Source organism: Papilio xuthus, unplaced genomic scaffold, assembly GCF_000836235.2.
Source record: "Papilio xuthus unplaced genomic scaffold, Pxut_1.1 DF828142.1, whole genome shotgun sequence".
Lineage (NCBI taxonomy): Eukaryota > Metazoa > Arthropoda > Insecta > Lepidoptera > Papilionidae > Papilio > Papilio xuthus.
In genome coordinates this window covers 741694-753168 of record NW_013530507.1, presented here as the reverse complement: position 1 = coordinate 753168, position 11475 = coordinate 741694, and the positions used below count along the sequence as shown (strand labels likewise).

General features: G+C 35.9%; 2 protein-coding genes across 2 annotated transcripts; one reads left to right on the top strand and one right to left on the bottom strand.

The window, feature by feature from the left end:
* Nucleotides 1-441: 441 nt before the first annotated feature.
* On the bottom strand, nt 442-5647 carry LOC106114490 (peptidylprolyl isomerase domain and WD repeat-containing protein 1). The gene is made up of 11 exons (XM_013307725.1): nt 5345-5647; nt 5099-5259; nt 4827-4965; nt 4275-4362; nt 3600-3927; nt 3167-3285; nt 2540-2732; nt 1940-2174; nt 1403-1588; nt 1029-1180; nt 442-638 (listed from the first exon to the last, which is right to left on the bottom strand). Exons 1-11 carry the CDS (start codon nt 5457-5459, stop codon nt 495-497), a joined length of 1860 nt encoding a protein of 619 aa, XP_013163179.1. The 5' UTR covers nt 5460-5647; the 3' UTR covers nt 442-494.
* A 787-nt stretch (nt 5648-6434) lies between these two features.
* CNBP (CCHC-type zinc finger nucleic acid binding protein) lies at nt 6435-11366 on the top strand. Its single transcript, NM_001312218.1, is given in 3 exon segments — nt 6435-6537; nt 9083-9263; nt 9995-11366. Coding segments are annotated over 2 exon segments (435 nt in total). The 5' UTR covers nt 6435-6537; nt 9083-9084; the 3' UTR covers nt 10251-11366.
* The last annotated feature ends 109 nt before the right edge of the window (nt 11367-11475 follow it).

Sequence of the window (11475 nt, the reverse complement as noted above, 5' to 3'; positions counted from 1 at the left end):
AAGGTTCGTTAAGGAAAATCGCATCATTGAAAACCTATAAAGCCTTTTAAAAAAATTATAATGTCCGTAGTTGGATATCTAACATAAGGTCTGATTTACAAATAAAAAAAAACTCTTTACACTAAGTAGTTTATTTACGTTAGCTTATCAGTGTGTGATCCTTGTTAGTTTTAGTAAGGTGTGCTGCCATCTAGATGGAATGCCATACATTGTCCCCACTCTACTCAACGCTAGATGGCGCTGATCTTTTAAATTCTAATTCTCAACAATAGAGGACAGCACTGGTTTACAAATTAAATTAACTGAAGTATTAAATACCTTCAGTGTATTTTTATTCATCTTAAGCAAGCTTCAAATATATTAAATGGAGTACTTTGTATACATAAGAAATAACACAATCACTAAATTTACAACGGCTTATTTAAAATTAAAAATCGTAAATTGTAGTCATAAATTTAATGGTATATGTACAATTATTTGTCAACTATTCGTGTTTACTTGACGGTGACGGAGACGATCCTTACGTCATCGTAGGGTTTGTCCGTCTTGGGGTTGGTCTTGAGATTGCCGATGTTCTGCACCACCTCCATGCCGCGCACCACGCGCCCGAATATCGTGTGTTTGTTGTCTAACCACGGCTGTAATGTATCAAAGAACAATTTTAAAGAAATCTATAAACATTAAACATAGCAGAGTAGATTTCAAATATCTTGGCGGCTATTAACCGACCGAGTCGCTGCGTTAGTGTAGATAGCGGGGATGTGGGGGAAGAGCACTGCGCAACATGCCGAACACCTTGGGCCGGCAACTATACTTCGAACGCAAGGTAAAACTGTGTTAACAGATCCATTCTTCTCATGTTGTCATGTGGGTGTTCTCACACTTGCTTTAACTAAATGTTACTATTTAATTTTCTAGCCTTATAAGTACAAATAATGGTTAAATAAGGCACAAGTGACAAATTGATGCTTGCTTTGATAAATAAAATCAGTAATGATGTGTGGGTATAGGCATAGTTTCTTGCTAACCGTGGGCGCGAGGGTGATGAAGAACTGGCTGCCGTTGGTGTTGGGTCCCGCGTTAGCCATGCTCACTGTGTACGGCCGGTCGTGTTTCAGATGCGGCTTGAATTCATCCGCGAACTCACCGCCCCAGATGCTCTCTCCTCCCGTGCCCGTGCCTGCAGTCAAACAGCTATGTATATACCACATAGAAAAAAAAGTAATTTCATAGTTTGTACAGGAATTTTATGACTTTAAGCTGAAAGACACTGTTTAGATCGCCGTAACAAATATGAAATTTTAATCTTTGGCAAATTGACCCACGTTTTTTATTTACCACAAATAGTTGAAAGGGATAAAAACTAGGAGTGTAATAAAATCATATTTATTTAATGTCGTACCGGTGGGGTCTCCAGTCTGCACCATAAATCCTCGTATGACTCTATGGAAAAGGTGGCCGTTGTAGTATCCGCTTCGTGCAAGGCCGCAGAAGTTCTCCGCAGCGCGCGCCACCTCACCGAACAGCCTCACGTGGATGTCACCCAGAGATGTATGCAGGATCGCCTGCTCGTAGATACGCTGCACGCCTGCAATCACAGCCACGGTAACAAAGAGACAGAGGAGGAGCCCCACACAGATTATTTCCCCTTCCCATGTTTCCTTGCCTTGATTAAACCCACTTTCGAATTGCATTCACTTCTCATAAGAAAAGGGTGGGAAGGGAAACTGACCGCTGTCATGCAACAGGTTGAATTTTACTGATGTGTTGCTCGTCTATAATGGACAGGGGAGGTATAAAAAAGGATATTTCTCTTCCACCAAGTCAACTTATTTCCACGCTTTCTGTCACATAACACTTTCCTTATAAAAAATTGTAGACAGGAAAGAGGACTTTAGTATCTCTTTTCTTCTAATTATCAAGTAAAAGTAAACTGTACCTTGTCCCTCAGTAGCAGAAATAATATCTTCTTTGGAAGGCTTCTCATTGAAGATATCGCGGTCAGCGTCAGGACTCTTGACGTCGTCAGGACTGCGGCGGGAGAACATGTAGAACCTGTTCTTGCGGTACGCTGTACAGAACAGCGTGGGGTCCGTCTTCACAATCAGCAGGCTCGGGTTCTCGGAACCTTCCATCTCTAGTGTCGTTGCTACTTTTGATTGATTCGTACGACCCTGGAAATATAAAAAAAATAATATAAATAAACTTACTAATAGTATTTATTTATATTAATTTTTAAATGCGATTTTTTTAATAGATGTTTGTTAGTATCTCCAGAACGGCTTAACGGATTTCAGTAACATTTGGCTTAAATCTAGAACATAGTCTGGGAGAACATATAGGCTACTACTTAAGGTGTCTTTTTCATTCGTCGCGGACGGAATCGCTGGCGATAGACAGTATGTGAGACACACGAAATGTGCTTATTATTAATTTTTATGATTTCTAAAAGAAGTGTAGTTTTTGAAATTACAATTAGAAAATGAATACATATTCCTTGCCTTTTTTTCGTAGAATGGTAATATTTATTAAACATTACCTGGAACAGAGCTAGATGTAGGGGTCTCAAGTTCTCCGGCTTGGCAAGCATGGCCACACACCTGTTGGTGGTGAGGTTGACCAGCTTGACGCCCAGCATGGTCGCGTAGCACAGGAAGTGTCCGCTTGCATCAAACAACACGTTGCACAAGTTCACCCACTCTGACTTCTCCAGCTCACGTTCTGTTGCCATTCTAAATAATGTTGTATAATATTAATATAACAGTCGGATTTCACTACTGAAACTTGCATAAGCATATTGTTATTAAACATTTAGAGGATTCAACAATATCTTATGGCTTGTTTCTGCAGTGACAACCCACAATAAGACTATGAAGCATTTTGAACAAGGCGGAGCAAACATAAATTTATCTATATTAATATTTTATTGTTTCCATTGAAGTAACTCCATAATTGGTTAATCGATTTGAAAATTTCTTTCACTATTAGGATGGCACAGTATCCCTGAGTGACATAAGCTATATATAATACCAATTTCTTTTTAATTGCAGGCAAACTGAATGTGGTCAACTGCTAGTACTTCATAATATTGTAGTGACCTTAAGTCAAATAAGACTATTTATGTAGAAGCTGTATCCTATTAAAGTCATGAGATAGTTTAAGTAACCTGCGACCAAACTCCATGTTGGGTAACTGGTGCGCCTGATGCTGCAGATCCTGGTAGCGCTGCAGGCTCTCGTCCAACACCTTGTGCAGCTTGCCAGTCAGGAAGTGGAATACACGGACCTGTATCACCACAACAAACATTATTACATGAGTAGCATGTCTCACCTTTACATGGGACTTTTGTATTTACTCAAGGACACAAGTAATTCTAATAGAAAGATAATTAAAATTTATCCCGCAGTTTTTAAGTTTATTTATATTGTCTGAAACAATAATATGTAAGAAAATCCTAACTCTTGGCTATTTGAAAACCAACAGCAACAAAATCATTGTAAATTCCAGATAAATAAAGAGAAAAAAGGGCAAGAAATTAAAAAAAAAATGCTTTTTATAAAAATCATTAAGATTAATTTTAACAATAAAATTTGAATTACCTTCCGATCCAAACTTATAGACGCCATCTTTTTACCATCCGGTGAGAAAGCCAGCGCTGTTGGATATGTTTTATTCTTCACGAAATCAAACAGATCCGTTTCCAGTTTCGATTGGAATTTTATATTCTTCGGATATTGAAACTCATGTTTCGGTCCAGTCCAGTATTCTATGATTCCCGCCTTGTCAACAGAGACTGCTACTTCGTATACTGGATTGTATACTATGGTGACCACCACACTTTGATGTAGTGTTTCAAATGTGTGTAACGGTGTGCCCGAACTTTGTGTGCCGTCAAATACATAGATTTTATTTGTTGATTTCTCCGATCTGGAATAACATATGCAGTTGAGAATATATGCATAAATCTATTAATATAAAAAGCAACCTATAATCGATATGAAGGGATTAACCATTAAGTGAAATCCTAGAACACTTTTCTCAAGTTTTTAAAACTTTTAATTTTAATTTTGAAATTATAAGTACAAGTACTTTCTTAAATTATTAAATAACCTATTTAATTACATTCGTTTGTTTATTAAATAATTTTAAAAAGTAGTTACGTAGAATTTAATATTATCAACTAATGTGAAATATGTGTGTTTTAATCCATCCAAATCCAACATCCTTGTTGAGCCTCGTTTGAGACTCCAGGTTTCAAACTACTTAGTACTTACATAGCTAATGCAGAAATAGGATCACCTGCTGAGTGCACCCATTCCGCGCAGTACGGCTCAAATTCTATCGATATCATGTTAATCATATCTGAAATTGACAAGTATGACATTATGATAAACCAACATAAAAAACATAATAATAGTTAATTGTTAAGTACTAGGTAAATAAATTTATAATGTACAATACATATCTACTACATATTCAATGTGTAGTCATTTCTTTAACACAAACATGATTGCTTTACTTTTTACCAAAAAAATACTATGAATAATTTAATAAAAAAAACTAAGTCTTTTTCAGTTTGTTTTTTATGCCACAGATTTAAATTGTTTTTATGTCTTAATTATAACCAGTTTACAGCAACAGCAACTGGTACTGCTATATTTCTTTTATAGTAACACAGTCACAAAATAGATATTTTGTAATGCATACAAGTGTTTGTTATAGTTACTTTTACTACTTTTCAACTATTGCCTTGTCATTTGATTCGGCAAAATGACATAAATCAATAATAAGATTGTTCATGAATAATACTTTGCTATTTATCTTACCAAAGTTTACAACATCAAAAACTTTGACAGTCTTCTCCGTGGATGTGGTGCAGAGCAATGTGCCAGTACTGTTTACAGCAACATGGCTGATAGGTGCCAGGTGACAACGGAAGTGTTTCACAAATTCTATACCTTCCTCCTGGAAATAAATTATTTTTCTAATATTACCAATTACTTTTGTAAGGTGTTATATGTAATTAAATTTAAACAGTATGTTTTCGCTGTACTTATTGATTGGCATTTACAATATTTAACCTCTAAAATGTACTTGCCTGTTTCTTCCAAAATTTGAGATGGCCATCTTGACTGGCAGTTACAACAAAATCTGTTTTGGTCACCACAACATGTGTGACAACATCCCTATGCATGTAGCTTTTTTCATACGTTTCTGATGAAGGTAGATTTTCCAGATACAGAGATTCAAATTCTAGAACTGAAAAGATTTCATCATGTTATCTATTCCAAACCCAAAAAGATATAAATTGGTGATGTTCTAAAATTTTAAATAAACATGATACCTTTTCGTTTCTTCGGTTTTGGTTGAGCAGCTTCTGATGGCATTGGACCAATCCATTCTTCACCATCTACTTCCCCAGAGTTATCAGGAGTGGTTGGTTGTTTTTCGTTAGACATCTCAAGTAAACAAAATTATAAACTGTACAGAAGAAATGTATATTTTTAGTACTACGTCTTAATTTTTCATGTTTAAATATATCACTTCAATTCTGTTTGCTGATAATTCTTAAAAATAAAGAAACAAAATTGTTTATTGTATTGTGCTGCAAAGTTGTCCACGGTTGATGTGACACAAATGTCAAACTTCAAACTGCCTGTTTTGTCAAATTCAAATGACAACTGTCAATATGTTTGGAACGCACTAACCTTATACATGGATATGGATAGGCTGTTTGCCGTGGCTTTCTGTGCCACCTTGAGTTTCTCCCCCCTTGGCGGTGATGGTGGTGGTAAGGATTTAAACTGTTAATACAGATAGAATGATACGTCATAACACCAACAGTAATTGGAATCCTCACGATCCCATCCTTTTTTTTGACTGATTGCCACTGTTTGCCTTGAGGAGGCATTTACAGCTTCACCGGGCTTGAGGTGGCCGAGCGCAGATGGCACTTAGCCTAAACCTCGTTTAAGAGTAACTAAGCTCGAGGGCTCCCTCAGGAACCTCGGCTCGGGCCGTTACTTCGTTAATCCCATCCCATTCCATTCCAAATGCACCCATCAGTGCGAAAGTCAAGTAGATACAGATTACCTCGGCTAGTAGCCTGTCCATTCATAGCGGTCAGTGCGGTAGCCTCGTTAACGTTGTCAGATTCAGAACTTACGTTATTCTTTGGTCTCTTGAATTGTTTCCGCTGCTATTTATTACTGCAAAATATACGTTACAATTATACTTTCAGAACATTAATTTACTAACAATTTTCTAGATTAAGTTTCGCAAAAAGTTAATTTGTCGCAGTTTCGAATTAATCAATTTTTTAAACTGGCAATCCAAATAGCGGTTCCAGAGTTTTATTTTTTATTGTTTTGTCTATGCTTAAAATGTCTTTTACGAATTTGTAGCGATGGTGGCTGGCTTCCTTGCAAACTTAGCGTCGTAATTTAATAGCTTTTTCGAAATTAAAATTCAATTGTTGGTCGTGTAACGATCCTATTAATAGTGTTTTAAGTGCTTAAGAAGTTTCATAACTAATTGGTAAGTGAAAGTCTCCATAACTATGTCTAAAAACCGCGCTACCGGTGCTTCTACACGTGGTTCGAAAACTATACCGCGTATTTACTTTACCAACGTTTTCAATACGAAGTTTGATCACGAAGTGTTTTAACGCAGTTTTATTGAAAATTAATCAATTTTCATTTTACTCTTATACGAGCTTAGGGTGTTTAATGAACATGGTTAGTTTGACAGTGGTTTTAAATCGTTGTGACATACATATCGAAGGCAAATTATTGTGAAACGTGTTGCTTCGGCATTAAACAACTTTTTAAGATGAAAAAAGGGCAACGAGAATCTTTTAACATTCTTCAGTTGCAAGATTTGATGGCGGTGGTGGCGTGAAGTCAACGTTTCTTTTCTGTGCACATAGCTATGTACAAATGACGCATCAGCACCGTGAACTTCGTGTGGGAAAGTTTAAATTATCATTGTCTTATGTGCTGCTAAATGACTAGTTGTAATAAAGAATTTCAGTAAATAACCGCATAACCTTTACATCACTATTGAATGTTTATTTACACATTATTGTAATAATCAAGAAAAAGTAAATTAACATTTAACTAATTGTATAGATTTGGTTTCTCATGTATATCTACCAGTTTTTATTTTCATTAAAACTGAATTTTCCATTTCAACTAAAATGTATAATTTTAGGTTGGGTAAAAAAAAGAAATGTTAAAATTGATTGCATAATTTTGCACTTTCGTCAATTCAATATCTATAATAGAAAAAATAATATCAAAGATATATCACCATAGTGATAATTTTTATTATCTGACCTTGAGGAGACCTGTGCAGAGACAACAAACACTGCAACAAGGTTACATATGACAAAAGTTCATTACACCTGCATCAATATCTAAACCTGTATCAAGACTTTCAGTACAATCAACCTACTGACCTAGAATATAGAGCGGTTATGTTTTAGAAAGCATTTGTGCAATGTACAGCATAGCCCTCTTGTTACACTTTCAAAGTTAAATATTATTGTCATTTAACATGGTTTGGTGCTAACCTAACCTAACTTTTAGTTTTTAGTTTAGTTGGAATTGTATGTACAGGATTCTTTAGTGAGCTAGTAGTTAGATATTGGGTGTTTAAAGACGGGTGCAAATGCCAAATGGTTTATTATAAAACTGACAAAGATTCACTGCGGTAATCAAACTATATTATTTTATGCACATGGAAGGAATGAAACATGTCAGTTGGTTTAAGAAGTTTCTATAATCAAATAAGAAAATCTGGCCCAATGACAGAGGTGCTGCTTAGCTTGATTTGGTTACGGTTAATTCTCTTAGAAAATATACATAATCTACTTAGACAAAAAATATGATAAGACAGCTACGGTACAACAAAGATCATTTGTTATTGACAAGGTGGCGTTATTGAGCTATGATGAGAGAAAAGCCGTAGTAATGATTAATTCCACTTACTATTATTGATTTTGAGTATTATGCAATGAAGTTGTCATGAAATATACCTTATTTAATGACCAAGATGTGGTAATAAAGGGAAATTGAAAAAAAATCATAGTTACTGCCTATTTTCACTTTGCATATACTTTCACTAAAATCATTTCATGTTTATTCATACCTTGTTGATGTGAACAACTCTCATGTTGCATATTTGTATGAAAGTAACTCATTACATTTTTTTTAATGTGTTTTGCTGTAGTTATCAAAAGTCAATGATATGTTTATAGATTATGATTCAATTTAGTAACAGTCACTGTTATTTTTTTTTATTTTGTGCCTGTTCTTTTTAAGTTAATTTTTTAAGTATGCAATTGTTTTTGATAATGCTACTTTTTAAATTAAAAATACAAAGTTCAACCATCACATTATTTAAAGTTAATGAAGTTATATATAATAGTAAGTTATCAGTTGATTGTATGTTTTCTGTGAATTAAAATTACCAGTGTAATACCGTCAATTGGTTTGCATCTACGTCTTTAAATATCCTCTATTATGTCTCAATGTTTGTTGGTACACGAACCAATTGGTAACAATCAATCATAACTCGCCATGCTCTTGTTCTTGTGTATTATCACTGTTGGGGGTCAAGACTGCATGAAATTTAAATATATTTTCCACATGTACATTTGTCTTTTACGTTTAGGTAGTTGGAAGATAGGTTGCGCGATATACGAAGTATGCGTAAGATATATTTTCACTAATTGATTATGTTTAGTAAGTTGAAATAGTTACAATTCTGGGTAGTAATTGAACGTCGCTTAATGGAAAACGTGATTTTGTAACGTGTTTGAACAGTTGTATAGCTTCAGTTTTCCTACTGGTAATAGTTAAGAAACGTGATTATTCTATAAAATTTTATCGTGACGTACTTTTTTACAATCACGCTATTTCTTATAGGATTATAAGATGCTCGTTAATACTTTAAAACATTAATTTTAGATAGAGCAAACAAACGTTTAAAAGTATAAAATCATGTCTTTTTCTTTATAAAAATTCTTCTGTTCAATCTTATGGGAGTGCGAGCTTATCGTGTTGTAATGTTGTTCCAGCAATGAGTTCGAGCGTGTGCTACAAGTGCAACAGGACCGGGCACTTCGCCCGCGAGTGCACGCAGGGCGGCGTCGCGTCGCGCGACACCGGCTTCAACCGACAGCGCGAGAAGTGCTTCAAGTGCAACCGCACCGGTCACTTCGCGCGCGACTGCAAAGAGGAAGCCGACCGTTGCTACAGGTGCGACCACAATAACGTGCAACACGCACCTCATAATACACGCTATCTCCTCTCTGTTTATTTAGTCTGTACTCACGATAATTTCGATGTTGATAAGTCCTCTTCTCACATAAATTGTGTTGTGTGGCATAATATTGTACGTACTCCGCAGTTAATGTGTGACTTTTCTCAAATCAATATAGTAAGCGAGTAAAATCCCAGCTTACTATCTTAATACGACTGTTTATTAAATAATTAATTAATTAATTAGCTTTCTATTTATCAAATTAATTCAAAGGCGCCGACAACATGTCTTTTATCTTTAAAATTTAATCTACAAAAGCCATCACATGTGACCTTCATTCGACAGTCCGACCGAAATCTGCCACTAATAACATGCCTACCCACAACCACATGAACTTGACCCACCCTAACGCCCTAATTGCCTCCCACTCTGTGTCATAAGTCTCGCACGTGCCACGAGCGCCGTTCTAATCGGATTGACCCTTTACACATGCCCTACAACACATCGCTCTAACTAACGTGTTAATAACATTAGTTGATCATCAGAAATTATTTAAATTTTTACAAACCACAGGGTTTGCCACTATGTATTATACCCTATTGTGCTCAATTACTCTCGCCTGGTGTTTCGAATGTTCTTCCCATTTTATCCCACATTATATTCATCATTAAACTGTCAATATTTGTTTTTCAGCACATACATCAATGTAAGTTTTGTTGTGTCACAGATGTAACGGTACGGGGCACATAGCGCGCGAGTGCGCGCAGAGCCCCGACGAGCCGTCGTGCTACAACTGCAATAAGACGGGGCACATCGCACGCAACTGCCCTGAGGGCGGGCGCGACAGCTCTGGCCAAACGTGCTATACATGCAACAAGGCGGGGCACATCTCACGCAACTGCCCAGACGGCACCAAGACGTGCTACGTGTGCGGCAAACCCGGCCACATCTCGCGCGATTGCGACGAGTCGGAGCGCAACTAGCGCGCCGCTCCGCCGCACCCGCACTCGGACTCTAAGCAAAGGATCCCGACACCCACACACTTGTACCACGCACGCGGCCCCGTGACGAGACTGAGAGAGCCACTTGTACATACGTCGCCCGCCGATACGTTAGATGTTTGTTCTTGCACGTGAACGAGTTGTGTTTTTTAAATCATTTAATAATCGTGATTGAACTATTGATGAGGGTAGAGTTACAGTTTTTAGCATTACAGAGTATATATTTAATATATTTTGTACAGATTTATTTGACAAAAAAGAGATAAATTGGATGATGCTGGCGTACCATGCGTTTTCAATGAGGAGTGGAGTGGAGGCCTGCACGGCGGAGTCGACCCCTTGTTCTGCAGTAGCACGCTAGACCGTGACTATCCCTCGCCCGTCACCGCAAACATCATTTTGTTTTTTCCGATCTTATTCCTTTGTTTATGAAGTCCTGCTAACTTGTCGAGAATTCAGTGGTTAATTAGAATTTCATCAATCACAATATTTTTTATTTTGTTATCCCTGTTGAATGTGTCTATGTTGAATGTAAAACAGCTTGCAATGGGAGATAATAAACAATATTGCCTTATTTTTCAAACTTTCCATAACGCCCTGAATCTTTATTGTATTTATGTATATGTATATATTGGTGAACTTTAGCCAACATTTAGAATTTTTTATTATTTCCGTGACCCATTCAGAATATTATTTAGTTTACATTAAGTTCCATATGTGTAAGATAAAAAGCCTCTCCATTTTATAAATTAAATGAACTATAACCAATTCCATACTTAATAGCGTGTATTTTGTATCATTATAAGTAAGTATCAGATTATTAGATTTCATAATTAGAGAATTTAGGAAATTCGTTATGTTGATTGACATATTCATGAGGCTTTTGAATAAAAAAAGTAATGTATTAAAATTTCACGTCATTGGTACATAGAATTGAACATAAATTTATAAAACCATGTTGTAATTCTTCTTAGTAAATAATTTAAAGTCTCCTTATTGTTAAAATTTATATGTAAGTTCTTATGTCTTGATTGCAAGACAAGTACAATAAAAATGCCTTAATAATTCTTTGTTCCTTTCCTGAATGACGTGTGATTTTGTAAAATTAAAAATTATATGTATTAATTGCTTCAAAAAACAAAATTTATTACTTCTGCTTTTGTTTATTGAGCAACTTTGAACATAATAAAGTTATCACCTTATATGT

Coding starts and splice junctions, on each gene's coding strand:
- LOC106114490 (XM_013307725.1), bottom strand. CDS start 5,459: ATGTCTAACGAAAAACAACCAACCACTCCTGATAACTCTGGGGAAGTA. Junction 4,966..5,098: donor TCAAATTTTGGAAGAAACAG/GCAAGTACATTT, acceptor ATTTATTTCCAG/GAGGAAGGTATAGAATTTGT. Junction 3,286..3,599: donor CTATAAGTTTGGATCGGAAG/GTAATTCAAATT, acceptor GTGGTGATACAG/GTCCGTGTATTCCACTTCCT.